Raw genomic sequence first — 23,838 nt, 5'->3', positions numbered from 1 at the left:
ACGCGCGTGCGGCCCGCCAGGGGGCGCGGCCCGCGCCTGCGCAAGATGGCGGCGCACAGGAGGGAGCTGCAGCCTGTGGCTGGGGGCCGCCATGCCTGCGGCGGGCGCGCGCGCGCGGCGGGCGGGCGGATGTTGACGCCGTGAGGGAGCGATGGCGGCGGCGGCAGCGGCGGGGCCCGGGCCCGGGCCCGGCGAGCGGCAGCGGCGTGTGCAGGCGCTGAGCGCTGAGCTGCGCTGCCGCCTCGGGCCCTACGAGCCGCTGCTGGGCGCCGTGCAGGCCGCGCTGGTGTGGGAGCGGCCGGGCCGCAGCGCGCTGTGCTGGGCGGCGGTGCACGGCCTGTTCTGGTGAGCGGCGGGGCTGGGACCGGCACCGGCACCGAGACCGGGACCGGGCCGCGCAGGGCGGGCGGCGCGCTCCGCCGAGCCCCCATCGCCGGGGCTGCGGGGGTCGGGGAGCCTGCGGGAGCTGCCCCCGGGGAGGAACGGTCCGTAAGGAGCCGCGGGTTTGCTCCGTGTCCCGTTCCGGACAGGAGGGACCGGGGAGCGCTGGGTCCGCTGCCGTCCCCGTGCTGTCCTTGTCCCTGACAGCAACAAAGTGCCTGGGAAAACTCAGCCTGCTGTGGCAGGGGAGGGAGGGCAGCTTGCCTGGGACAGGAGCTGTACAGCAGGGAGAACTGACACGAGCAGACCAGGGTCACCTGGCAGCTGCTTCCAGAGCACGCTGTGTGGTCACTGAATAGCAGGTGCTGAGTTTTCCCTCTGAGTGACTGATTTTAGGTTGATTTGTGTTACCCTTTTGTGTCTCACAAAGATCTGGCCAGTACCAACTCATTGGTTTCTTCCCCACAGGTTCTTTGCTCTGACTTCCCTTCGTTTGCTGTTTCTGACTGCATTGTCCCTCATGGTAGTAGTGTGTCTAGACCAGTGGAAGCACAAAATCTGGCCAGAAATTGGTGGTAAGTTACATTTTGAGCTCATAGCAGCAAACAAGCCCCATTTCCAGCCCCACAAGTACAGGCTCTGCACTGTCTGCAGTTACATTGTTAAAACCTGGGCCTTTTGCTTTAAGGGTCTAGAAGCTGGCAAGAGTACTGCAGGTACACTCTTTCTGGAGCTGGAATATTCTAACCTGTGTAAACAAAAGTTCTTTCTGTGCTTGTGACACTGGTATTTGTCTTGTCATCCTGAACCACAGGGTGTACGTGACCTAGTGCAGGCTTGAGACAGTGATTCACTTTCTGAGCATTCAGTACCAGAGTGAGAAATTGAAGTATATGTGGAACTCGTCTGGATTCCTGCTCAGAATCCATAATAACCCAGTTTAGGATGAAGACAAGTCGCAGCCTTCCTGTTGATCAGAGATTTCTTTGGGAGAAGAGGCATCTGAACAGCTGTTAATGAAGTTAGTTTTCAGCTTTCAGTAACCAAAGCAGTTGTATCCCTCCTTTGTGACATTAATACACTGATGAACAACCCCATTCTGAGCAGCTCGGGGTCCCTTGGCTTTTGCATGGACAGGTTAGTTTGCAGGAGTGTGAGGGCCTGCATGTTCCCAGAGCTGGTTCCCTGACTAACCAGCAAGTTCAGCTCCCAGCTTCCTGCTTCAATCTGTGTTCTCTCTAGTTCCTGGGAAGACATTAAAGCTTTCCTTGGTTTCAAAGCTTGGCTCAGGCTCCTTCTTAGAAGCCAGCGTCTGTCCAACTCCCTCATCCCTCTGATTTGATCTCTCAGGGTGGCTGGTACATCTCTTTCAAGTCCCAGCCTGGGTGGGAAAGTATCAAAAGCCTTAAATGCCTGATGCCTCCAGTCTGCAGGCTGTTCCTCCTCCCCAGCTGGTGTGTGCAGGGAGTTGGGGAGAGGGAACTGGGCAGCCTCTAGTGTCCAGCAAACACTGAGGAGCAACAGGGAGGCTCTTGCAGTCCTGTACTGTCACACGTACACGCTCAAGATGTGTTATGGACTGATGCATCTCCATCCTGTAATTACAGTTAATGTCTTTTCCAGGTGTTTCCCAGCTCATTAAAGCTTTACTCAAATCCCAAGAGCTAAGCATTCCCATGGCAAATTCCTTGCAACTAATGTAGTGTCTGTTCTTAATATTTTAGTGGCGAGACCTGATGAATTAGACAATGAGAGGTAGGAAACTAATTGACTCCTCTGCTGTGATACTTTGTTGTGATACTGTGTTGTTACCTGCACATGCTTGGGATGTTGGCTCCTGGGGACAAGGGAGGAGGGAGCTGGGAGCTGCTCAGTGGAGGACAGATGGAGACCCAGGTGCAGTCAGGTGGTCGTGAGAAGTTTTTGACTTGCCCAAGCCATTTTATTATACTTTGCCTTCATACCAGCCTCCAGATACGCTTGCTTGCTGAAGTTAGAGGTGCTGCCTTAGAAGCAATTCCTCTTGTGTAGGCCTCCAGTAGCAGGAAAACTGCATTTCTGTGGGAATTAATGAAGTCTTCTGAGACTTGATAGGGAACATTTAACAGGCTTGTTCCAGCAGTTGTTTCTGCATAGTTATGATCTGACTGCAGCATTAATAATGGGTTGAGAAATGCTGAGGTGTTGCCTCACTGCTCACACCTGCCTCTCTGGGCACACCTTCCTGCCGCCACTGCCAGGCTGTGCTGGATGTCAGTTCCTGATTAAATCATCTGAGCTGGTGCCAAAGGACAATTGTCTTTATTCATTTTTTTGTAAGAGGCCCAAGCACAAAAGGAATTGCTCTTTCTAACCTTCAGGTCCTCGTGACTAGCAGTTAGGCAGCACTAACAAAACTGACCAATTCAAGGCCTCCAGAGTAACTGAGAACATGAAGTGAGGTGCAAGGCTGCTTCTAGACCTCATGCTGAACACTTGGAGGCTGCAGTTGACCAGAGAAACACAGAAAAAGTAAATGGATTCACTTGATTTGCCTCTGCACTGTGCACTCCCTCCAGTAGCATGGAAACTGGTCCAGGCCATTGACTGAAATTCCTGCTCCTCAGTGCTGTGGGAACTCTAGGATGCTGCTAGAGGGGCTGTAGATAAACTGCTTTGGGCAGGGCACTGCTTGGAGGGCAAGTGACCCTCATCTCTAGAGCTCTGTGCTGGGTGGGAAAGAAGGAAGCATTGGGACAAGTATTTGTAACAAGGGTCTTCAACCCTGACACTGATACAGCAATATCTGTTCCCAAATTCTGCCCTCACTGCAGCTGGGGATACGTCCACCCTCGGCTGCTCGGAGTGCCAGAGCTCTGTCATCATTTGGCTGAAGGATGGGTGACTGGGACCAACTTTTTAAGTAATCTCTTCATTTTCAAGAGGCAAAGTCCTGGCAAGGTGAGAATGTACAGTCTTCAGAAATAACCTGTTTGGTGTGGAGCCTCTACTGACCACGGGGATCCTCCTGTGCTGGCATTCAGCACTGGCTGAACACATTCCTGGATGGGAGGTTGCCATGGGAGGTCTCCCACAACACCATGCCTATTAGGTGGTGGGGAAAAATGGAAAGCACAGGCAGAATAATCAAGTTGTGGAGGAGGGAGGAGAAAGTGAATGTCACTGTGTGGATTGCACCACTGAAGTGAGAGCGTGGCCGCTCCTTCTGTAGGTTTCTGGCTTTTCAAGTGTCTGTCAAACTTGTCTCCTCACTGGGTTTTAACAGTTTGAGAAAGTGTGTCAAGCTTTTTCTTTCTTCTTTTTTTGAGTTTATGGAAAGAGAAACCTGTAGCACGGTGATACTGTCCTTGTTCTCTTCACCTTGAAGAGCTCTCTAGTTCAGCCTCTTCCTTGCTGTTGGTGTCCCTGCTTTGGGAATCTCCTCTTGCCCTGAGGCAGGAGGCCTCAGCAGCTGTGGCTCTGAGGGCAGACAGCCCTGTGTCTGTGCCCGTGCTGGAGCAGGTGGTTGAACATTGTGAAGGCTTCACCCTTTTTGGAACAATAACTTGACCTAGAATTTGCAGAGGCTGAGATGGTCAAGAAGTGAGTGAACCTACTGCTTAACCCTGGAAACTCACTGTCTCTCATGTCTTCAGTTTTGCCTTCTAGTGTGTGGAGTGTTCACTTTCCTGGCTGTCCTGGGCCAGTATATCCCTGGGCTCTTGCTCTCGTACTTGCTGTGTAAGTAAATCTCTGTGCCAATACAGACTTATATGTGAAAAGAGATGAGTGGGTGCTGAATGTCCAAGAAATGGGGCTCAGAGGGAAAGCTTGTGTGACTGGCTTTAAAACTGAAAACAGTACATTCTGCCAGGAATGTTCTTGACCAGGATTCAAAGTCTGGTCTGGAGAGAACATGTTTGAGTGCTTAGTAACTACAGATCTGAGCACTAACAGGTTGGCCTCTCAATTTTGTCAGATTGGCAGAGGTGATGGCACCTGTTGTAACAGGCTCCCACAGCACCGCCCTCAGTGCTCAGATCTGCCATGCTCTGTGTGCTGTGCTGCATCACGAAACGGGCAGGATGTTTGCCAGGCAGCACCCTGAACAACCTCCTAACCCTCATTCCTGCTCACTGCAGTGCTCTTCATCCTGCTGTGGCCCCTGGCCGTGTACCACCGGCTGGGGCAGCGCGTGTACCTGCGGCTGGAGCCCCTGCTGCAGCGGCTGGACTTCAGCGTCCAGGGATACATGGTAGCGAGGCGGCGTGAGAGGCAGAGTGAGTTCTGGGCCGTTTCTGGCCCCAGGGTTTTGCACCTTGATCTTTGATACCTGAAACGGGCTGTGAACAGAGGCTCCGGCCCTGGTGGGCGGTAGAGGCTGCACGTCTGGGATGGGAAATTCTTGGAACTGCCTTGGGAAGAGAGAGACGCAGTTCCGCCTCTGCAGCCATCTCCTAGGAAGCAGCTGCTGTGGGCTTTTCACAGCACTGAGCTGCTCCAGTTCTTGGCTGCCAGAACTGTGTGTTCTCTATTCTGGAAAAAGGAGGAAAGGCTCTGTGCGAGGGAGTTCTAAACATGTTCATCTCAGCAAAAACCTGCTACAGCCGCAGTCAGAAGTTATCATGGCTCTGCTGTGGAACAGAACTCTGCTCTGTTATGTGCAGTTTGGGGTTTTCTGGTCCTGCACAGAGCCTTGCCCCAGCAGCAGTAACAGCTTTGTGTCTGGTTTCTAACAGTGCGTGGCCGGGCTCTTGGTCAGGAAGCCACGGACGATGGGAGTGACAGCGAAGAGGAGCTGGCTGCATTCTGCCCCAAGGTAACAGAGCCTCTGGGAGAGAGAAGAGCTCAGCTGGAAAAAACAAACTGGGGACATGCAGCATCTGGCTTTGTGTCAGCACAGTATAGCTGAGAGTGATGGGAGAGCAGATGAGGACACTGTCCTTTCAGATAGGTCTTTCCCATCTGTTGAACTAAAGAATGTCCAGAGCTGCTTGTAGCAGCTGCAGTCTCCTAAACTGTGCAGTAAATGTGAATGAGTCTCAGGTACCAGTCTCCCATGAGGGCCAGGTTTAGCTGGAGGCCACTCCATCATCTGTTTTGTCTTGAGGCATGGGGATAACCTTTCTAGCGCTGATGTTTTCAATTTTATCTTCTATTTCAAAGCTGGATGACTCCGTGGTCGCCAAGGAACTGACCATCTCTGACTCAGAGCATTCAGATGCTGAGGTTTCCTATACAGAAAATGGGATATTTAACCTTTCAAGGGGCCAGACACCCCTGACAGAGGGATCAGAAGGTGAGAGGAAACAGCTTCTGAAAGGTGTGGAACGCCAAGCAGACGCCAGTGTGATGGGTCAGAGGGAGGATGTGTTACCTCCCATCATTGAAGTCTGGGTGTTTGATGTCAGCCTTGCTGCTGGAAATGAGCTGCAGCTGCCTGTTTTATTCAGAACTGAAGCTTCCTCCTTCACTCTTGTGCTGGAGTGGAGTGAGGGCAGCAGCTCTGCAAAGGTAGATCCAGCTCCACCAGTCTGGCTGTGGGTGCTGCTGCTCCCCTCTAGCAGGTGGCTGCTTCAGCACTGGTGAGTGAGCTGGGATCTGAAGAGCTGAGATGGGGGCAGGGAGACGTTGAGGAGAGTGTGATCTGTGAGCTCCCAACAGTCCATCCAGGGGAGGTGCTGGCCCAGCTCCTGCCTGGGCCTGTGGGTGCTGGTGAGCACTGGCAATTAATGCACTTTCTCCTCTTCCAGACCTGGATGGTCACAGTGACCCAGAAGAATCTTTTGCCAGGGATCTCCCTGACTTCCCTTCCATAAACCCAGAAGTAACTGGCATAGATGATGAAGATGACACCAGCATTGGGATCCCGAGCCTGGCGTACCGCTCACAAGGGACAGAGGATCTGCAGCTCCCATATGAGCAGGAGGAATTTGGCACACTGCCATCGGTGCAGAATCTCACCAACAACATTGCTGGCTTTGTCACCAGGGGCATGATCCAGCTGGCACTGTCAGGAGCCCCTCAGCCAGGCTCCTCACGCAGCACCAACCCCCAGAGAGGGGCAAAGACTCACCTCAGAGCCGCCAGTTTGGACTTGGACACTGACGCTGAAGGGGATGACTTTGAAATGCTGGATCAGTCGGAGCTGAATCAGCTGGATCCCACTGGCTCCCGAGGCCAGTAAATCATCCTGTCACTTCCCTCTGGTTTTCTGTTGCGCATCATGGAGGGAATCCTAGGAGGAAAAGCCTTGCACAGTTCTCTCAATTGTCTCCTGTGAGTCTGAGTGATGTGACAGCCAGTCCTGGCTGGGTACACAGTGTGACTTGTGACTCTGTAGCCCCGCTTGGATTTTAAAATAAAGGACACTGGCAATCTGTAGAGAAGAGGCGTTGATGGGATAGCTCCACAATCACCTTGCACTGTCTGACAGGATGCTGCCTGCTCAAAACTTTCTCTAAGACAATAAATCTGGTGTCTGCAGCTCTCAAGTTCAGTGGGACTGACAGTATCACCAGGAACAACTGTGCACTGAGTTCTGGCACTGATGTGTAACCAGGGGAACAGGACAGAGCTCCTCAGACACGGTGTCTGGGACTCAATGCTGTTCTGTCACAGACAGCTGTTCCCTGCTCCTAATATGTGCACAAATCCAAGTCTTCTCTCTCAGCAATATCCAGCTCCAGGTGGAACCAAGCCCCTTGCTCCATTGTGGATGTTGTGCAGCCGCAGTGTTTTCCTTGCACTGGTTGCTCCCTCGGCTCCAGCTCCTCCTGATGCTGTTTTGTAAGAGCTCAATGGCAATAAGACACCTGTTGTGACCACCAGACCACCTGCAAGAACATCCACGTGTAGCCCCTGCTCTTGTGTTGCTTTTCTGAACTAACAGCCTTTGTTAACAGCCAACTAACACTTTGCTAGAAACCCTTGTGCTGCTCCAGTGCGTTCCCGTGGGCAGGGCCGAGGCTGCGCGTCCCGCAGCAGTTTTCCTGGAAGAAGGAGGAAGTGGAGCAGGGCTGACAGGGTGGAGGTGTGTCCCCTGGGCCCTTGCTGCCTCCAGCCTTGTGCAGGCAGAGCCGGCAGTGGGAACCGGACAGGGACAGCAGCCCGGACCACCAGTGACTGAGGAGATCGCGCCTGCCGCGGTCCTGTGAACAAACCAGCAGACCCCAGGGAGAGCCACCCCCCTCTGCCTGCCGAGTGCCCCCATTACTTTTCCTAAGCCATAGACCCGGTTCTGATCACGTTTGTGCAGCCAAGAACGTACCTCGTCAGGGACCCCGTTACCGGCTGCTCTTTGTCTGACTCTGCCCATCGGGGGCGGGGGGCGGCCTCAGCCGGGGAGGGGAGCTGGGTAACGGGTTCCGTACGGGCTGGAGCCCCTTCCCCTGGCCGAGTCCGGTGCGGAGGTGGGAGGGCGAGGGGGCTGCGCTTCTCGCGGGGAGCGCCGGTTCCGGTGGGTGAGTGCGTGCCCGGAGCCGCTGCCGCCGCGGGCTGTGCGCGGGGCCGTTCCTGCGGGGCTGGCCGGTACCGGGCGGTGTTACCCTGCCCATCACCGTGCGCCTCCGCCCTCGCCGCCATTGGCGGGCAGCAGCCGGCGCGCCGGAAGTGCGTGAGCGGCGCCAACCGGGAACGGAGCGGGGCTGGAGGCCCGGGGCGGCGGGATGAGCAAAGGGCGCGAGGCCGCGGCGGGCGGTGAGTGCGGGGCTGGCGGGGGAGCACCGGGCGGCCTCCGCCGTGCCGGGAGGCCGCGGTGACCGGGGCTGGTCCCGCAGGAGGCGCCGCCGCTGTCCTGCTGCGGTACCTGCGGGAGCAGAACCGGCCGTACAGCGCCCAGGATGCCTTCGGGAACCTGCAGCAGGAGCACGGGCTGGGCAAGGCGGTGAGCAGGGCAGGGCCGGGCTGGGGCGGGGCGGGCCCGGGCCCGGCTGACGCCGAGTCCCGCAGGCCGTGGTGAAGGCGCTGGAGCAGCTGGCGCAGCAGGGCCGCGTACGCGAGAAGGCCTACGGGAAGCAGAAGATTTACTTCGCTGACCAGGTGAGCCCCGGCCGCTGCCGCCGCCGCCCGCTGGCCCCGCTGGCCCCGCAGCCCTGAGCCGCCGCTCCCCGCAGGAGCAGCTCCCGGCCGCCAGCGATGCGGAGCTCCGCGGGCTGGACGGGGAGATCGCCACACGCTCCGCACAGCTGCAGGCGCTGCAGCAGAGCTGCCGGCACATGGAGGCGGGTGAGTGTGCCCGGCCGGGCAGCCCCGAGGGCACGGGCAGCTCTGCCCTGCTGCCCGGCCCGTGATCGGTGCCACCTTCCCAGAGCTGAAGGACCTGAACAGCTCCATGACAACCCCTGAGATCGCCAGGGAGATCGAGGCGCTGAGGAAGGACTGTGCCAGTTGCACGGAGAAACTGGAGAGGATTAAGTCTGCTACCAACCACGTAACTCCAGAGGAAAAAGAGAAGGTGAACAGCTGCTGTGTCTGGATCCAGGATCCAGCAGTTCCCTTGCAGGCAGTGCTTGCCCGGGGCTCCTGCCAGCCCCTCGGGGTGTTTGTGACCCGCTGCTGTTGGCAGGTGTGCCGGGAGCAGCAGCTGTACCGCCGGGAGTGGCGCCGGAGGAAGCGCATGGTACCGGCTGGGTGCAGGTGGGCACGGAGGGCCCTACTGGGACTGCTGCCCACAGCCCTCACGAGCCCTGTCTCGCCAGGCCACAGAGCTGCTGGATGCCATCCTGGAGGGGTATCCCAAGAGCAAGAAGCAATTCTTTGTAAGTACCGAGGCTGGGCTGTGCCCACGGCTGCTGAGCCAGACCCTGAGCCTGTTCTCCTGCCACGCAGGAGGAGGTTGGGATAGAGACGGATGAGGACCACGGTGTCGTGCTGCCAGCGACTGTGTGAGGTGCTGGGGGAGCCTTTGTTCTGGAGAGAAGCTGCTATGGAGCTGCCTCTGAAACTTGGCTGTTGGGTTCTTCTTTTTCTCGTTTTGCAGGACTGGGGCTTGTCCTGTGTATTTATTTGTTTTTGTTTTAAAATGTTTTGCAGTTGGAAGGGTGGTGGGTGGGAGGAACTTAGCACTGGCCCTCTCCCTTGCAGTGGAATGTCGTTTTTTCGTGCCCCTAGTAAATGGAGCTGCCTGGCTGAGGTTTGATGTGACTGAGGGGACCTGTGGGGGCACTGGTGCTGTATCTCTGGTGTTCTGGTAAGGAAAAGGAGCTGTCTGGGCTGCAGAGCTCTCTATGTGTTCTAGCTGCTGAGTGGTCATATGAGAGTATGATCCATTAAACAGCAGGATTTTGGTTCAGCTGCACATCCCTGTGCTGTTTGTCTCTTCAGAGGGTCTCAGGGCAGGGTTTAGGCTCTGAGGAGTGGGGAGGGCAGGAGCCAGGAGAGGGTGACCTGAGCCACAGGGGCTGGAATGGGCTTAGGGAAACTACCAGCTCTAGAGCAGAACTCCAGGAACTCAACATCAGAAAAACCATTAAAACATTCAGCGAAATTTATTTAATTACTTTTCACAATAGAAAAATACATCACTTTCATGTGTGAGGTCTGTAAAATTCCACATCCTCTTTCCAAGGCAGGAGGCAGTGCTCCCTCCTCAGTGCTGGAAAAACTTCCTGAAATAAACATTCCCTGGATGTGCCCCTGGAGCAGGAGCACAAACATGGTTCTGGAGAGCCCTGCTGCTGGCAGCACCCTGGTCCCATCACTGGACAGTGACCAGCCCTCACCTGGGCAGAGCTGTGACCCAAACTGGGCGTGGGACAGGGTCAAACATGTCGCTGATAGCAGCTGCTCCTACAGCTGGCACAGGCAGTGCTTTGAGACCATTTCAAAATTTACAATAATAAAAATTAAATTGAGGCTGGTCATGGATGTGTGTGTATAGAAGTTCTGAGGAGCAGCAAGTGCAGAACCTTCCTGTGCAATACAGCCACAGTTTCTGAAAAGGAGAGGTGTTCCAGCACTTGCAGGAACTTCCTGTGTTCCTTCCCAGGGACTCATGGCTGCAGCAGTGCTTGGGGTTCATCAAGGCCTTAGTATATATTGCCAGGGCCACAGCTCTTGACAGGTTCATCCTGCTGCCAGCACTGCCAGGCTCCTCCAAAACACAACAGCTGACTCAAAACAGCTGATTCAGAGGGGCAGGGGACAGCCCAGTGGGTCGGGGAAAAGCAATTCTTACTGCTGTACCAGAAACCCGTCATTTTTAGTCCCCGGTTGTCACAATTCCCCACCCTGGGGACAGCAGGGCTGTCACACCTGAGGGCACAGGATGGAGCTGCTCTGGGATCAGCTCTGCAAGGAGTCAGTGGCACAGGCAACCCTGTAGCACTGCCTGAGCCAGAGACTCTGCTCCCCACCTTCTGTTCCTCACCACCTTTCCCTCCCCTCCTGCCCAGTCCCTACAAAGATTTGGTGGCACTGAGTGGAGCAGCAGTGTTTGCACGACCACTTCAGAAGGAATACAATAAATAATTCAGAGAACCTTAAAAACAGCCACAAGGGAGAGGACCCAGGGTGGTGCCTGGCACCCAGGCCTCTGGGCAGAAGTGCCCCATCCCCACAGGCACAGAAGTGGCACGGGAGGCTCAGTAGAGCTGGCTCTTCACCTTGTGCAGGACCCCGATGACAACGTCCCGCAGCGTCTGTGGCAGAGAGAGGACATGGTCAGCTGGTCTGTGGAGGGACAGCCAGCCCTGTGCCACTGTCTCTGCCCCCTTGGCCATGGCACCAGCCCCTCTGCAGCCCTGCATTCACCTGGGGCTTGCAGTGCTCCTCAATCCAGCTGAAGACACACGCTGAGAGCTCCTGAAAACTCGTTACAGAGACTGAGGCGTTGAAGGACTGGAACAGGGAGTCCATGATGCCTTGGAAAACATTGAACTTCACCTCATCAGAGATCTGGTTCTTCCCCTCGTTTGGGTTGTCCTGATGAGCTTTCACAATCTGCTCGTAGTTCCTGAAACAAGCACGGCACACCAAGGGCAGCAGTGAGGCCTCCACTCATGACTCCCAGCTCCTGCTTCCAGCTCTGAATTCCCACACCCAGCTCCTGGTTCCAAGCTCCAGGCCTGTCCCCAGATGGAGAACCACAGCAGAACCCTGCAAGGATTCTTGCAAGGAAACAACGGGAAGTAGACAGCAGGACCCCAACAGCTCTTCCCTTACACTTTCATGATCTTCAAGGCCATCACATCTTTCCTGAGGGTAGAAACTTCCTCCTCCTGTTTTTTCTTTTCCTTGTGCAGGAACTGGATGTAGTCAATAGCTGAGCATGAAAACACAGAGGGAGGATTTGGGAGCACACACGGGCCCCTGAGATCCCCTGGGGAGGTGTCTGAGCCAGGGCACCATCAGCTCCCACTGACCCAGTTCCCCTGGGGAAGGTGAGTGCAGGAGAGCAGCACCCAAGCTTAGAGCCTCATCACACCAGAAGGTTCTAAGGTGCTGAACTTTGTCCTGCACACCTCTAGGGCGGAGCTTTGGGGGTTGATAGCACCTCCTTCCCTCCTGCCCTTGGGACTCACTTTTCTGGAGCACGATGGCCTTGCTCAGCTTCTGTGAGCTGATGGAGAAATCCTGCTGCTCACAGGTGGGGACAATGGCCTGCAGGTCATTGTAGCCTTTCTGCAGGGAAGTAAAGCCACAGAGTGTGGGCTCACCCTGTGAGGCCAGGTCCACACCCAGCTCCCACAGCACAGCCCGTCAGAGCCAGGGCAGCTCCAGCACACACACACATGCAGGGAGGGCACATCCAGCAGCAAAACAGAGGAGTGCTGGAAGAGAGGGGTGCTGGAGCAGGCTGGCAGCAGCGAACTGCTGCCTTGTGCCTCACCTTGATGGCATCTCGGCGCTTCTGCTCGGCCTGGGTGTGTGCCCGGCGGCGCTGGTCCTTGTAGGACTCCTTGCAGGGCTCCTGGTGGTAGTCACTGTCCTCATCATCTGTGGGGACAGACTGTGGCTGGGGGTGGGGAGACAGGCACCAGGAGGGGCACAAGACAGCTCAAGGGACCACTACAGCTGCAGCCAGGCCCAGCATAGCCCCCACCCCATTCAGCTACAGCAGGCTGGGCCAAAGAAAAGCCTTCCAAGGAGCCCTGGCAACCCTTTCCCCTCTCCTCAGGGAGCTGGGCAGGAGGGTGGCAGCTCCCTTGGGAAGGTGTCAAAACCAGAGTGATCCTCGACTCCAAACCCTGCTGGAAATCACAGAACCCTGATGTTGTTGTTTCCACCACCTTCCTCTTCCTCTTCCTGCTCAGGATAGGAATCCTGCCCAGCCACGCTCAGCCCCTCGGTGCAGGGCAGACCTGGAGCCCCGCCGGATTCCCGAGCGAGCAGAGACACGCGGTCACGGAGGGCAAACCCCACCTGTGTTGGGGACAGAAGAGGCACTGGTGGAGCCGATGCTGTTGGCCCGGGACACTATGCTGCCTTTCCGGGCATTTTCCATGAAGAGTGCTGCAAGAAGAGCGTCCCGGGGTCAGTGCCCAGCGCGGGGTGTGACCGGGCGCAGGGACGTGAGGGGCGTCCCCGGGCAGCCGCTGCCACCCACGAACGGGGCTGGGGCGGGCCGGGCACCGCCCGGGCACCTACCGGAGTCCAGGCCATTGTCGCCGTAGGCCGCGTCCACCTGCGCGGGGCGGGCGGGCGGAGGAGACACGTCAGTGGGGCTTGGGTGGCGACCGCGGCCCGCGCCCCGGAGCCCCCCCCCGCCCCCAGGAGCTCGGCCGGCCCGAGGAGCACCCGCCAGCCCCGAGCTGCGGCTCCGCCGGGGCCTTCACCCACCGCCCCTCGCCCAGACACTGACCCGCGTGCGCTCCCCGCCCCCGTACCCCCAGCCCGGCGCTCACCCTGCCCGGACGCCATGAGCCGCGTCCCGGCGTGCCGCCCTGCGCCCCCGCGGCACCCGGCGGCCCGGCCCGACCCGATCCCGGCCCCACCTTCCCCCACGCGTCCTCGGCCGCGGCGCCCGGCGGCTCCGCCATCTTCCGCCCGCCCGGTCATGTGACCGCCGCCAGGCGGCGCCCGCGCGCACCCCCGGAGCGGCCCCGCGCGTGACGTCATGGGCGCGACGTCGCCGCCGCGCGCCCGCGGTACCGCGGGTACCGTCCGGACACCGGGAGTCCCGCACCGAGCCCCGGGGAACGACACCGGGGGCCCTGCGGAGCGGGCGAGGGGACGGGACCGGCGCACGGACACGCACTGCAGGAGCAGCCTCTTTACTGTCACTCAGCGGGGCTCAGCCTCAGGTCCCCCTCACCGGGGGACCGCAGGACGCCCCGGACCCTCGCCGAAGCTGAACGGGGCCGGTGGTGTCGGTGCCACGCTGCTCCGTCCGCTGGCTCATGGTGGTCAGTGGTGGCAGGACCTTCGCGGGGCTGTCGGGCCGGTCCCTCACGGGCCGGGCTCCGGGCTCAGGCGCTGCTGCAGCAGGTCCCAGGCCTTGTGCACCTGCCACAGATCCGCGGTGACACCTCAGAGCCCGCGGGTGAGGTGGCAGGAGCCTCACACCAGTCCCACAGCTCTTCCTTCCCGGCTGAATTTACACCCCCAGATCCACCCCTCGTGGCAGCCTGGATGGTGAGCAGCGCACGCAGGCACAGCAGGCATTGAGCCCTCCAGTTCCTGCCACAATCACCCAGAACGGCCCCGGTGCTGCAGCAGCCCCAGGCTCACCTGCTGGCGGGTGATGTCCGGCTCCCAGAGGGTGCAGAGCACCACCTGTGACTGCTCCACCCGCTGCCTGTTGCTCATCTGGCTCTGCAGCCGGCGGCGAGCAGCCTCCTCGGTCAGCCCATCCCTGGCCACAATGCGCCTCACGGCCTGGCAGGGACACAGGGGACACTCGTGTGCTCGGGGGGAGGCTGAGGATCAGCCCCAGCAGCAAGGGAGGGGTCCAGGGCAGGCCCTACCTCCTCCTCCGGGATGATGGCTGTCCACACCTCGTGGACCATGTCCTGCCAGCCGGCCTCCAGCAGCACAGCAGCGTCCAGCACACACACGGCCTTCCCTATGGACCAAGGGCATTCCTCAGTGCCTGGCCGTGGATGGCACCAGCCTGGGCTCAGTCCCACCTTCCTGCAGTGCAGACACTTCACTGCTGAGCTGAGGCTGCCACAGAGCCGCTTACCTTGAGCATCAGCCTCTCTGACTCTCTCCTTTGCCATCTGGGCTATTTGGGGCCACACAATGTCTGTCAGGCTCTTCAGCCGCTCCTAGAAAGGACCACGGTGGGATTTGAGATTCAGTCCCTTGCTCTCAGAACCCCTGTGCAGCCAGCCAGAACAGGGAGGGTGTAAGCAGTCAGGGGACACTCAGGAAGGACTGAAGCTGGGGAGGTGGGTCCAGCCCATGGCCAAGCACTAGGAATGAAAGCTTTCACACTGGCCAGAGGCTCCCTTTCCTGCTGCCAGGGTGCTTTTCCCTGTTATTTTTCTTGTCCTGCCATTAGGGCCCTGCTATTAGCAGAGATCTCAGTCTCCGCTGTGAGGGGTGCTTTACTCCACAGCACAGCAGTCCCCCTGTGCAGCAGGTCCCACAAGAGACATGTCCATCCAGGGAACCTCTTGAGCTGCCTCCACCTTGACCTGGGGCAGCAGCAGAGCAACAGGCTGAGCATCTGGAAAGGCCACTGAGCCCCCAAGGAACAGAGACCACTGGCTGTGTGTGCCAGGGCTGTTGCTCTGAGCTGGGTGAAGGAAAAGCATGGTATAGAGGAGATGGGAATGGCAATGGGGATGGGGATGGGAACAGGGAGGCAGCAGCAGCAGCTGCAGGGCAAGAGCAGTGTATCCAGCACAGCTGCTGATTCAGCTGCAGAGATGTGATCTGTCCCACTCTGTCCCCATGCCACTGCCAAGAAACACAGCCAGGAAGGTGTCATCATCTCAAAGGGCTTAAAACTAAGAACCCTTGGTGCAAGAGGAGAACGGCCCCCACTCACAGCATTAAGTATTTACAATAAACTTGCTTTTACCTGGTTTCCAAACACTTTGGCTCCAAGGACTTTCCTGTTAATCGTTCCATCTTTGTTCAGGATCTCTGCAAGGCAGAAGCAAGACAGGTTTGGGAAGGACAACTCCCATCCCTGTGGCAAGCCTGGGCTGGGGAAAGGGCTTTGGCATAAGGCTCTCAACAGCCCACAGAAAAGGGCTGTAACACCTAACACGGCAGCTCTTCACCTGATTCCTGAAAAGGACAGGGAAAAGCTTTTTCCAGGAAAACAGCAGCCTTGGTTCATCGTTCCCCAGCAGCAGCTCTGACACGGGACACACAACACTTGGGGAGCCCAAAACTCATGGGGTGGGAGAGGGGCACAGGCCGGGGCTCTCTGGGTTGCTGGGACACCCCTCCCTGCCCTTCCTCCTCCCTGCAGCCTCCAGCGACTCTACCTGCCCCAAAGGCCGCCACCACTGGCTCGTAGGCCGGGCCACCAGGGACATAGACGGCGTGGCCCAGCTTGTCAGCGTCGATGACGAACGCGCCCAGCTGCCCCAGGAGTCTGGCGATGGAGGTTTTCCCACTCCCAGTTCCCCCAGTCAGGCCAATCACGTACGGGCGCAACGGCAGAGCTGGGTCTTGCTAAGGGAAAGAGGAGAGCCATGGCAGCAGACCGGGCTTGGCTATGGAAGGATCCTGACACCCTGGCCTGGAGATGGCCATGAAAGGCCCTGGCCTGCAGAGAAGCAGGCAGCCTTTCCAAACTCTTCAGCTCCTGAGACTCCCACCCCTCCTCCCAGGCACTCCCATTGCAGCTGTGGCTCTGCAGGGCCCCCTCACCCGTGGGGGCTGCAGCAGCGTCCCCAGCAGCCTCTGCCGGAGGCTGGAGGAGCTGATCTTCTCCTCCTCGTTCTGACTGTGGTCGGGGTCCTTCATCAACTGGATTTCATGGAGAGCCAGCTCAGTGAGCCCCTGATGAGAGAAGGGAGCCCTGAGGGCCCTTAGCCATGAGGATGCAGCAGAGGGAAGGGGTGAATCGAGACCAAATTTGCCCCCAGGGTAAATCACCAGGGTGAGAGGGTAGGCAGGGCCCACCGGGCTCCAGTGTGGGAATTACATTTTCAAGTCTCTTCCTGTTGACAGCCTCCCCTCCCCGGCGGGTCTCCTCGCTGACCACCAGGCACTGCAGCTCGGAGTCTGTGACTGAGGGGCCAAAGGGGTCGGCCAGAGGCACGATGTCGTAGCACAGTGAGGGCTTCACGTCCTCCAAGAACTCGCGCAGCTTCGCCGCCCGCAGCTCGTACGGCTCGATCAGCTCCGGCAGGACTTTGTCTGCCGGGTGCCAGGAGGGCGGAGAAGAACAAGAGTGACAGAAATGACCAAGACCAAGAGATGGGAGAAAACAACCGGCTGGGACTTTGAACGCTTCCTCCCCCTCCCCTTGCCCCGGCTGTCCCTGTACACCTTGCTGGCTGTGGGCAGGACACCAGGTCCCCACTGGGTCCCCACTGACGCTCTGCCTGGCTGGCACCACCTTGGGTGGGTGACTGCCAGGACTTCACTTGTCACTGGGCCCTCAGACCACTGCCCTGCCCCGGGGAGCACCGGGCTCACCCCTGGTCCCCGCGCAGTGCCACGGCCGCCCCGGACTCACGGCGGAGCAGGTCTCCGTCGGCCACCCCGGCCAGGAGCCGCCGCCGGGCCAGGAGGCAGCAGGCGCTGAGCAGGAGCCGGTGGGCGCCGTGCAGCCGGTCGAAGGTGCCGCCAACCGCCACGTCCAAGAATTCGGGGAACGTCGCGTTAAGATCCTGCTCGGGGTCCCCCTCGGGGTCGCCCCCGAAGTCCCCCGCGGTGTCCTCGCCCAGCAGCAGCGCGGGCAGGCTCGGCGGGCAGCCGTACACAGCCGCGGCCAGGCGCTGCAGCCCGAGCTGCACCGGCTCCGGCGGCCCCGGCGCCTCGGCAGCGGCCGCCAGGAGGACGCGGGGCTGCCGTGCCAGGCGGCGGCCGGGCCCGAGCAGGACCCGCAGGTCCAGCCCCCGCCGCGCCGCCGCCGCCCCGTACAGCGCGGCCAGAGCCCGCAGCAGCGCGGGGCCCGCGGGCGGAGCGGCGGGGCCGGCGGCGGGGCCGGCCAGCCGCAGCCCCGGCTGCAGGTGCACGTACAGCGGCCCCGCCACCAGCCCCGCCGCCGCCGCCACCAGCCCCGCCGCCCGCCGGGGCAGCGCGGGCAGCGGCGCCGTCAGCACCAGCAGCCCCGAGGCGAAGGGCGGCATCGCCCCGCCGGAAGCGCCGCCGACCGGAACGGGGACGGGAACGGGAGCGGAACGGCACCGCCTCCCGGGCAGCCCCGCCCGCGGGGGGAGGAGACCGGCAGCCCCGGCCGCAGGGAGGAACGAGCCCCGCGGCGTGAGCAGGGACGGAGGCAGAGCCGTGCGGCTGCAAAGGGCTTTATTGGGGACGCGGCGGGACCGAGCAGGCGGGCCCGGCTCCGGGCTGGGGGTTCGCACGGCGGCGGTGCCGGTGTGGGCTCAGGGCCGGTCCCCGGCGGGCTCGCTGCCGCCGAACACGAAGTCGTGCATGGCGCGGACGTACGCGGAGCCGTCGGGGCTGCTCAGCCGCAGGCGCCAGAGCGGGGCGAGGAGCTGGGTGCTGGCGCAGCGGAGCGGTGGGCAGGGGCTGCCGATGGCCTCCAGGAACACCTGGCACCGCAGACGGGTCAGAGCCCTGCCTGGCACGGCCCCACGGCCACCCCCGCCCCGCGGCCACTGACCGGCAGGACCTCCTCCACCTCCTGGGCCGTGTCGCGGAAGATGCTCTGGCAGTGCCACAGGTACCGGCGGTACAGCCCCTGTGTCTCGGCGTCCAGGCCCCGCATCTCGCTGCCCTCAGGGTCGGGGCGCTGCAGGTTGGCCAGGAAGCTGGTGTGGACGGGCCCGCACTCCACCAGCGTCAGGCTGCGGGAGGGAGCGCATGAGCTGCCACCGCACCCCCGCCCTGGCATTCCCCCCATCCTGCTGGGCAGGACCCAGCCCCCCTGGCACCACCGGCACTCACTGGATGTTGAAGGGGCGCAGGACGATGGCCAGACTCTCGCACAGCCCCTCCACTGCAAACTTGCTGGCACAGTACACAGCATTGAAGGGCAGCCCTGGGGCAAAGCCACACCCTGAGCACCGGAGCGCTTCCCCACGGCTCCCTGTGCCACAGGGTGCTGGGGTCCCACCTTGCAGCCCCCCGATGCTGCTGGAGACAATGATCCGCCCGGCCCTGCGGCTCTTCATGGCAGGCAGGAATGCCTGGATGGTGCGGACAGCCCCAAAGAGGTTCACATCGAAGAGAGTTTTCATGGCCTGGTCAGAGCAGGTCTCCAGCGGTCCCATCAGTCCCACCCCTGCATTGCAGACTGCCAGGCACGGTGCAGTCAGACAGTGGCTGTGCACACCACCGGGTGCCACAAGGCAGAAATGGGGGGGCCTTTCCCAGCTGATGGGCCCTTGGCACCCCCAAATCCATCCACTGCACCTCCGCCCCGCTAAACACATCCTGTCCCAGCCCTAGGACTGCCTGCACCTCCCATGATTCGGCATCTGCTGCCGGTGCCCTGGGTAGGGCTGTGACCCCAGAGAGGTCCCCTCAGCACCCCAGGAAGAGCCTTACCCAGCACATCCAGTCCCTGCACCCGCTGTGCAGCAGCTGCCAGCGAGCCTGGATCAGTGACATCAAGCTGCAGCACCTCCAGCGTGTCGGGGCAGCTGCCCCCCAGGCGCTCCAGCAGCCGCTCACCCTTGGCCAGGTCGCGCATGGTGGCATAAACTGAGAGGAGAGAGTGTGGCCATGGGCAGTGGTGCCACCAAGCCGCATGGCCAGCACCAACCCCAGCCCACCCCCAGGCTGTTTCTGGCTGTTTCTCCTTGGTGAGGCCCTGCCTGGCCCAGCCCTGAGACCACCCGTGGCTGCTGGACCCCCGGGGCAGCGTCCACCCCTTTACCTTTGAAGCGGCGAGTGGCGTCGGCTGCCAGGCGTGCAGCCAGCCCCAGGCCGATGCCTGAGGAGCAGCCTGTGATCAGCACCGTGGTTCTCTCCATGGCTGGCAGCTCTGGCCAGTGGGGCCACGCCATTTAAGAGGGCTGGGAAGGGGTCCCCCCGCCCCACACCATCGTGTTGTGTCTGCTGCCTTATCTCAAGGCCCCTCCACCCACCTCCCTGTGCATGCCTGGGGCTCACTGTGCCTTGATCCTCGTGCAGGTGCTGTGATAAAGGCTCCACCGAGCCAGGACCTCCCTGCTGGAGGAGGCTGTGGGGCACACGGGGAGCCACAGCCCCAGGGTTCTGCCCCAGCTGTACTTTGCTGTGCCAGGCACCCCAGCTGCCAGGACACGTCTGGCAGGGTGCTGTTCCTGCTCTGCAGGCTCAGGGCTGAGCTGCTCCTCTGCCCCCATGTTCCACACGCTCCTGTGCTAGCAAAAGCAGTTGGACACACATGGGAGAAAAGTCTGTATTTGCTCCATGGCTGGGCTCTGCCCAAGCCCCAGCTGTGGAAAAGGCCTCAAAATCTCCATCCTGAGGAACGCAGCCCCAGCAACACTGCAGGCAATGCTGCAAAGTCCTTCCTGACACAAAAGGCACCAAATGTGGGCAGGGCCATGCAGTGCCATGTCCCCACAGGCACTGGGGTCCAATGCTGCCCACTGCCCACTGCCCACTGCCACCTCCCTGTCTGCTTCTCCCCCATCACTGCCCCTGCTAGCCAGCCAAGGCCCCACAGCAGGGACACATCTGTCCTGTTCCTCTGCAGTGTCCCACCAAGCTTCCAGGTGAGAGCACTGGGGCAGCCCAGCTTTCCTGGGAGCAGGCTCAGGGCAGCTAGGCAGAGCTGGGCACAAAGCATGGTGTGGGATGGGACCCTGGGGCACAGCCTGTCCCCCCATCCATCCACCTGCCAGCCCCTTGTCCATGTGCCAGCCCTTCTTGGGGCACATCCTGCCCATGCAGGCCAAGGGGTGGATCCAGGCTGGCTAAAGGCCACCAGGGCTCTGTGCCCTTCTTCCAGTACAGCCAGGACACAGCCATCAGGCCAGGAGCCCAGAGCGGGGAGGGTGCAGGGGCTCTGTCCACCCTCTCTGGGGGGTGAGGCTCCAAAGTCACGCAGGCCCAGCCAAGCTGCGCCGCAGGGCGCTGGGGTAGTATTTGAGGAACAGCTTCCTGGAGATCTCCATCGTATCCCCAGCTGGCACAGCTGGGTAGCGCTTCTTGTTGTAGATGAAGCCTCTCTCCACTTGGAAGACAGCCTGGTTGAACTGATCCTGGTGGAAGGGGCGGCCCGAGTTGAGGCTCTCCACCAGCACAGAGACGAAGAGGCTCCAGCGCACAGTGTAGTAGTCCAGCACCAGCCCCCCCAGCTGCTTGTTGGCGTAGTCCAGAATGTTCCCGCTGGGCCCCCAGAGCGTCACCTGGTTGCGGGCATTCAGCTCATACTGCTCAGCCTCCCGGTCACTGGTGGCCATGGCACGGGCGCTCTCCAGCCAGCGGCCGAGGAGGAAGAGGCTGTGGCTGGACAGGAGGCTGTCCAGCTCTGGCAGCAGGTCGTACACCAGCACGCCACCGGCCGTCAGCAGCTCCGGCAGCGCGTGGCTCTGGAAGGCCTGGCGGATGCTCAGGTAGTGGTCACTGACCAGCTGCTGGGCCGCCTGCCGCGTCACGTCCACCAGGTCGTACAGGAAGGTGGGGCTGGAGCCCAGCTCGGCGCCGGCGCTCAGCAGCAGGCGCCAGGCTTCGTACACGTCGCTGGCGTTGTACCAGAGCTCCGTGTCCATGTGCAGCGAGGGCCGGCGCACCAAGGGGCTGCGGTTGTGGTTGACGCACACACCGGTGCAGTTATAGACGCTGCGGAGGAGCAGGCGCCAGGCGCCGGCTGCGGCAGCGTTTGGGGCGCCGTAGCGGCGCTCGGCGTAGCGGGTCACCCAGCTGGGCAGGTCGAGGGGCTCCTGACGCCAGCCCAGCTCGTTCATCAGCTCGTACACCATGTCGTTCTGCTCAATGCCCTCGGGCACCAGCCCCGTGCCCACCATGGTGGAGTTGGGGAAGCGCCGAGCGGCGAAGGGGCCGTGGTTGATGGCCTCCACGGTGCCAAAGAGGCCGTGGTTGCCCCCGAAGTTGTGCAACATGCACCAGATGAAGGGCTGCCCATAGAAGGACTCTGTCCACTGGTAGACGGGCTTGGACTCAGCGAAGAGGTCGAGAACAATCATCCTGCCGAGGGGCACTCCATGCAGCAGGGCTCGTACCTGTGCTGGCTGCCAGAAGTCAGGCTGGTGCTGGAAGAGCCAGCCCTGCATCAGCCACAGAGCCTTGGGGTCAGCTGGGGACAGAAAAGCACTGAGTGAGATCCTCTCCAGACAGGGCCCACAGGTGTCTCATGAGGCTCTGGGGTCACCTACCACCCCTCAAGGGGGTTTTGGGGGCTCTGGCACCAGTGGGTTCTGTGCTTGCATGGGGCCCACAGCCATCTCCCCCAACCCCTGCTATCCCACCTGGAGCCCTGTGGCCAGGCCAGCACCACACACTGACCCACCTCCCGTCATCGAACTGAAAACAGCATTGCTGACTCTTGAGAGATAGGCAGGGTCAGAAGACAGCGGGGTCATCTCGTTGAAGGTGTCTGCACTGTAGACGTGGTCTGTGCCAAACTCCTTGATCAACTCCTTCAGGAAGAGGGTCCCGATCACCTGGAACATGGGGTCCTCCGGGTCCAGCAGGTAGATGCATGAGTAGGTGCAGTCAAAGTGGCTCCAGCGCCCCAGGCGAGTGGCATTCACACGTGGGAAGACCCTGCACCGGGGGGCAGAGATGGGGATCAGGAGAACAGGACGGGACCACTGTGCCCATACAGGGACAGGGCAGCCTCCCAGGGAACTGAGCCCCCGGGGCAGGGACTGCACCTACCGAAGGATCCCCTGCGGCACGTGGCCCGCGAAGGCCGGCAGCACCGTGGTCATCCCCAGCGAGCGCATCCGCTCCACGATCCGGTACTGGGAGAGAGAAGGAGGGAGGGAGCAGAAGGAGAGAAGCCCCCACCTTCCCACGAGGGGACCCCGGGCGCTGCTGCAGCTCGAGGTGGGGCAGGGGGATCCCCGAGGCTCCCTGAGGGCAGCCTCGGCCAGGATGACCAAGGGGTGACAGGGGTTTGCCCCGTCCCCGGTACCTGCAGGTAGAGCTGTTTGAGGTGCCAGGTGGGCGGCAGGGGCCCGGCCCAGCGGCGGATGTTGCCCATCCTGTTCCAGGCCAGGAACGCGGGGCCCGTGAAGTACTTGTCGATCTCCGTCTGGTTCAGCCCCAGGTTGCGGTAAACCTGCGCCGGGCGCCGGGGGTCAGTCGGTCCCACGGCTCCCGGTTCCAGAGGTCCCGCCACCGCCATCCTGTTGGTTCCGGTTCCGACGCCTTCCCGGTCCCCGCCGCCCCTCGTCCCCGGTCCTCACCCGCTGCCAGACCGCCTCTTGCCCCGCGAAAGCCGGTGCCAGGTTAATGCCGCTCAGCGCCATCCAGTCGATCTCCCGCTCCCAGCGCGCCCAGTCCCACCAGGCGAAGGAGTAGCTCTGGGTGCAGACGTTCTGGTAGTAGCGGTACCTGCGGGACGGCGGAGGCTGCGCCCGGGCCCCCCGGGCCCCCGTTACATAACAGCGCCTTGTCCCGCGCTAACGAGGCGTGAGCCCGGCCCCGCGTCCCCGTTACCTGCCGGGGGCGGCGGCGCGGATCTCGGCCCGCAGCCGCGGCAGCGGGTCCGGCAGGCGGAGCTGCGCTCCGGACCAGGACAGGTGGCAGCCGCAGAAGTCTCGCAGGTAGCGATAGAGGCCGGCGGCCGCCGCCACGCCGCTGGAGCCCGTCACGGCCACGGCCACGGCAGCGCCGGGAGGCGACCACAGCCGGTAAATGTCGGGCCCGCCAGCCGCCAGCGCCGGGTCCACCGACAGCGCCACGGCGGCGGCCCGCGGGCCGAGCAGGCGCCGCGCCAGCGCCCGCACCGCCTCCTCCTGCCGCGCGTCCCCCGCTCCAGCCGCCGTCACCGCCAGCAGCAGCAGAAACGGCAGCGCCAGCCCCGGGCCCGGCTCAGGTCCCGGTTCCGGGCCCCGCCGCACCGCCATCGCCGCTGCCTCCCCTGCCCCGCCTCTCCCGGTACCGGCCCGCCCGCCGCCGGCCCCGCCTCTCCCGGCCCCGCGGCGCTGGGCGGTCCCGGCCGGGGGCGGGCCCGATCTGTCACCGACCTGCCCCGAGCGGAGCGGGGCCGGTGCCGCGGGCGGGTCTCGACCCCCGGAGCAGGGATGTCCCGGGGCTGGGGACAGGCGCTCCTTGACCCCCGGGGCCGCTGCGGCTCCTTCCCCGCCCGCTCCGGGTGCCCGAGCAGGGACCGGGTGTGCAGCTCCTGCCCGGGGCAGCGGGACCCCCGGGGCTCTGGGCTATTTCCAGTCTCGCGTTTTATTCCCGTCACAGCTCCGCACCACCGGGGCAACCGGGCCGTGGCGGCGCCGCCCATCCATCAGCCCGGGGGCTCCC

The 23,838-nt window shown here is 61.4% G+C and overlaps 6 protein-coding genes across 10 annotated transcripts; 2 read left to right on the top strand and 4 right to left on the bottom strand.

Moving 5' to 3' along the window:
* The first annotated feature begins 29 nt into the window (after nucleotides 1-29).
* Nucleotides 30-7,645, top strand: RETREG3 (reticulophagy regulator family member 3). Its single transcript, XM_058858193.1, has 9 exons — nucleotides 30-345; nucleotides 850-956; nucleotides 2,106-2,136; nucleotides 3,195-3,321; nucleotides 4,017-4,101; nucleotides 4,503-4,640; nucleotides 5,100-5,179; nucleotides 5,527-5,659; nucleotides 6,114-7,645. The coding sequence occupies exons 1-9, from the start codon at nucleotides 152-154 to the stop codon at nucleotides 6,545-6,547; spliced, it is 1,329 nt and encodes a 442-aa protein (XP_058714176.1). The 5' UTR covers nucleotides 30-151; the 3' UTR covers nucleotides 6,548-7,645.
* A 133-nt stretch (nucleotides 7,646-7,778) lies between these two features.
* On the top strand, nucleotides 7,779-9,658 carry PSMC3IP (PSMC3 interacting protein). 2 transcript variants are annotated; one of them, XM_058858200.1, is made up of 8 exons: nucleotides 7,779-8,058; nucleotides 8,139-8,245; nucleotides 8,311-8,400; nucleotides 8,475-8,586; nucleotides 8,670-8,815; nucleotides 8,927-8,980; nucleotides 9,060-9,119; nucleotides 9,190-9,658. In XM_058858200.1, exons 1-8 carry the CDS (start codon nucleotides 8,028-8,030, stop codon nucleotides 9,247-9,249), a joined length of 660 nt encoding a protein of 219 aa, XP_058714183.1. In that variant the 5' UTR covers nucleotides 7,779-8,027; the 3' UTR covers nucleotides 9,250-9,658. The 2 variants fall into 2 exon arrangements, with proteins under 2 accessions (XP_058714183.1, XP_058714182.1); XM_058858199.1 differs by having other exon boundaries at nucleotides 9,060-9,658.
* A 1,203-nt stretch (nucleotides 9,659-10,861) lies between these two features.
* Nucleotides 10,862-13,547, bottom strand: MLX (MAX dimerization protein MLX). Of its 4 annotated transcripts, none has more exons than XM_058858196.1 (8): nucleotides 13,206-13,539; nucleotides 12,949-12,985; nucleotides 12,724-12,813; nucleotides 12,191-12,297; nucleotides 11,883-11,982; nucleotides 11,524-11,623; nucleotides 11,113-11,314; nucleotides 10,862-11,000 (listed from the first exon to the last, which is right to left on the bottom strand). In XM_058858196.1, the coding sequence occupies exons 1-8, from the start codon at nucleotides 13,338-13,340 to the stop codon at nucleotides 10,944-10,946; spliced, it is 828 nt and encodes a 275-aa protein (XP_058714179.1). In that variant the 5' UTR covers nucleotides 13,341-13,539; the 3' UTR covers nucleotides 10,862-10,943. The 4 variants fall into 4 exon arrangements, with proteins under 4 accessions (XP_058714179.1, XP_058714181.1, XP_058714178.1 ...); XM_058858198.1 differs by having other exon boundaries at nucleotides 13,296-13,537; XM_058858195.1 differs by lacking the exons at nucleotides 12,724-12,813; nucleotides 12,949-12,985 and adding an exon at nucleotides 12,591-12,723 and having other exon boundaries at nucleotides 13,206-13,547.
* Nucleotides 13,548-13,558: 11 nt separating this feature from the next.
* On the bottom strand, nucleotides 13,559-17,586 carry COASY (Coenzyme A synthase). Its single transcript, XM_058858191.1, has 9 exons — nucleotides 16,949-17,586; nucleotides 16,412-16,626; nucleotides 16,135-16,266; nucleotides 15,747-15,936; nucleotides 15,332-15,396; nucleotides 14,486-14,570; nucleotides 14,268-14,365; nucleotides 14,032-14,178; nucleotides 13,559-13,806 (listed from the first exon to the last, which is right to left on the bottom strand). The coding sequence occupies exons 1-9, from the start codon at nucleotides 17,562-17,564 to the stop codon at nucleotides 13,750-13,752; spliced, it is 1,605 nt and encodes a 534-aa protein (XP_058714174.1). The 5' UTR covers nucleotides 17,565-17,586; the 3' UTR covers nucleotides 13,559-13,749.
* A 102-nt stretch (nucleotides 17,587-17,688) lies between these two features.
* Nucleotides 17,689-19,604, bottom strand: HSD17B1 (hydroxysteroid 17-beta dehydrogenase 1). The gene is given in 7 exon segments (XM_058858194.1): nucleotides 17,689-17,990; nucleotides 18,062-18,245; nucleotides 18,346-18,439; nucleotides 18,515-18,694; nucleotides 18,949-19,134; nucleotides 19,137-19,229; nucleotides 19,232-19,604. Coding segments are annotated over 7 exon segments (1,086 nt in total). The 5' UTR covers nucleotides 19,410-19,604; the 3' UTR covers nucleotides 17,689-17,819.
* Nucleotides 19,605-19,765: 161 nt separating this feature from the next.
* NAGLU (N-acetyl-alpha-glucosaminidase) lies at nucleotides 19,766-23,838 on the bottom strand. Its single transcript, XM_058858190.1, has 6 exons — nucleotides 23,020-23,838; nucleotides 22,767-22,914; nucleotides 22,493-22,639; nucleotides 22,234-22,319; nucleotides 21,863-22,119; nucleotides 19,766-21,649 (listed from the first exon to the last, which is right to left on the bottom strand). Exons 1-6 carry the CDS (start codon nucleotides 23,427-23,429, stop codon nucleotides 20,433-20,435), a joined length of 2,265 nt encoding a protein of 754 aa, XP_058714173.1. The 5' UTR covers nucleotides 23,430-23,838; the 3' UTR covers nucleotides 19,766-20,432.

This window comes from Poecile atricapillus, chromosome 27, assembly GCF_030490865.1.
Source record: "Poecile atricapillus isolate bPoeAtr1 chromosome 27, bPoeAtr1.hap1, whole genome shotgun sequence".
NCBI lineage: Eukaryota > Metazoa > Chordata > Aves > Passeriformes > Paridae > Poecile > Poecile atricapillus.
Note: the sequence above shows the minus strand (reverse complement) of the source record. Positions and strands in the feature narration are given on the sequence as shown.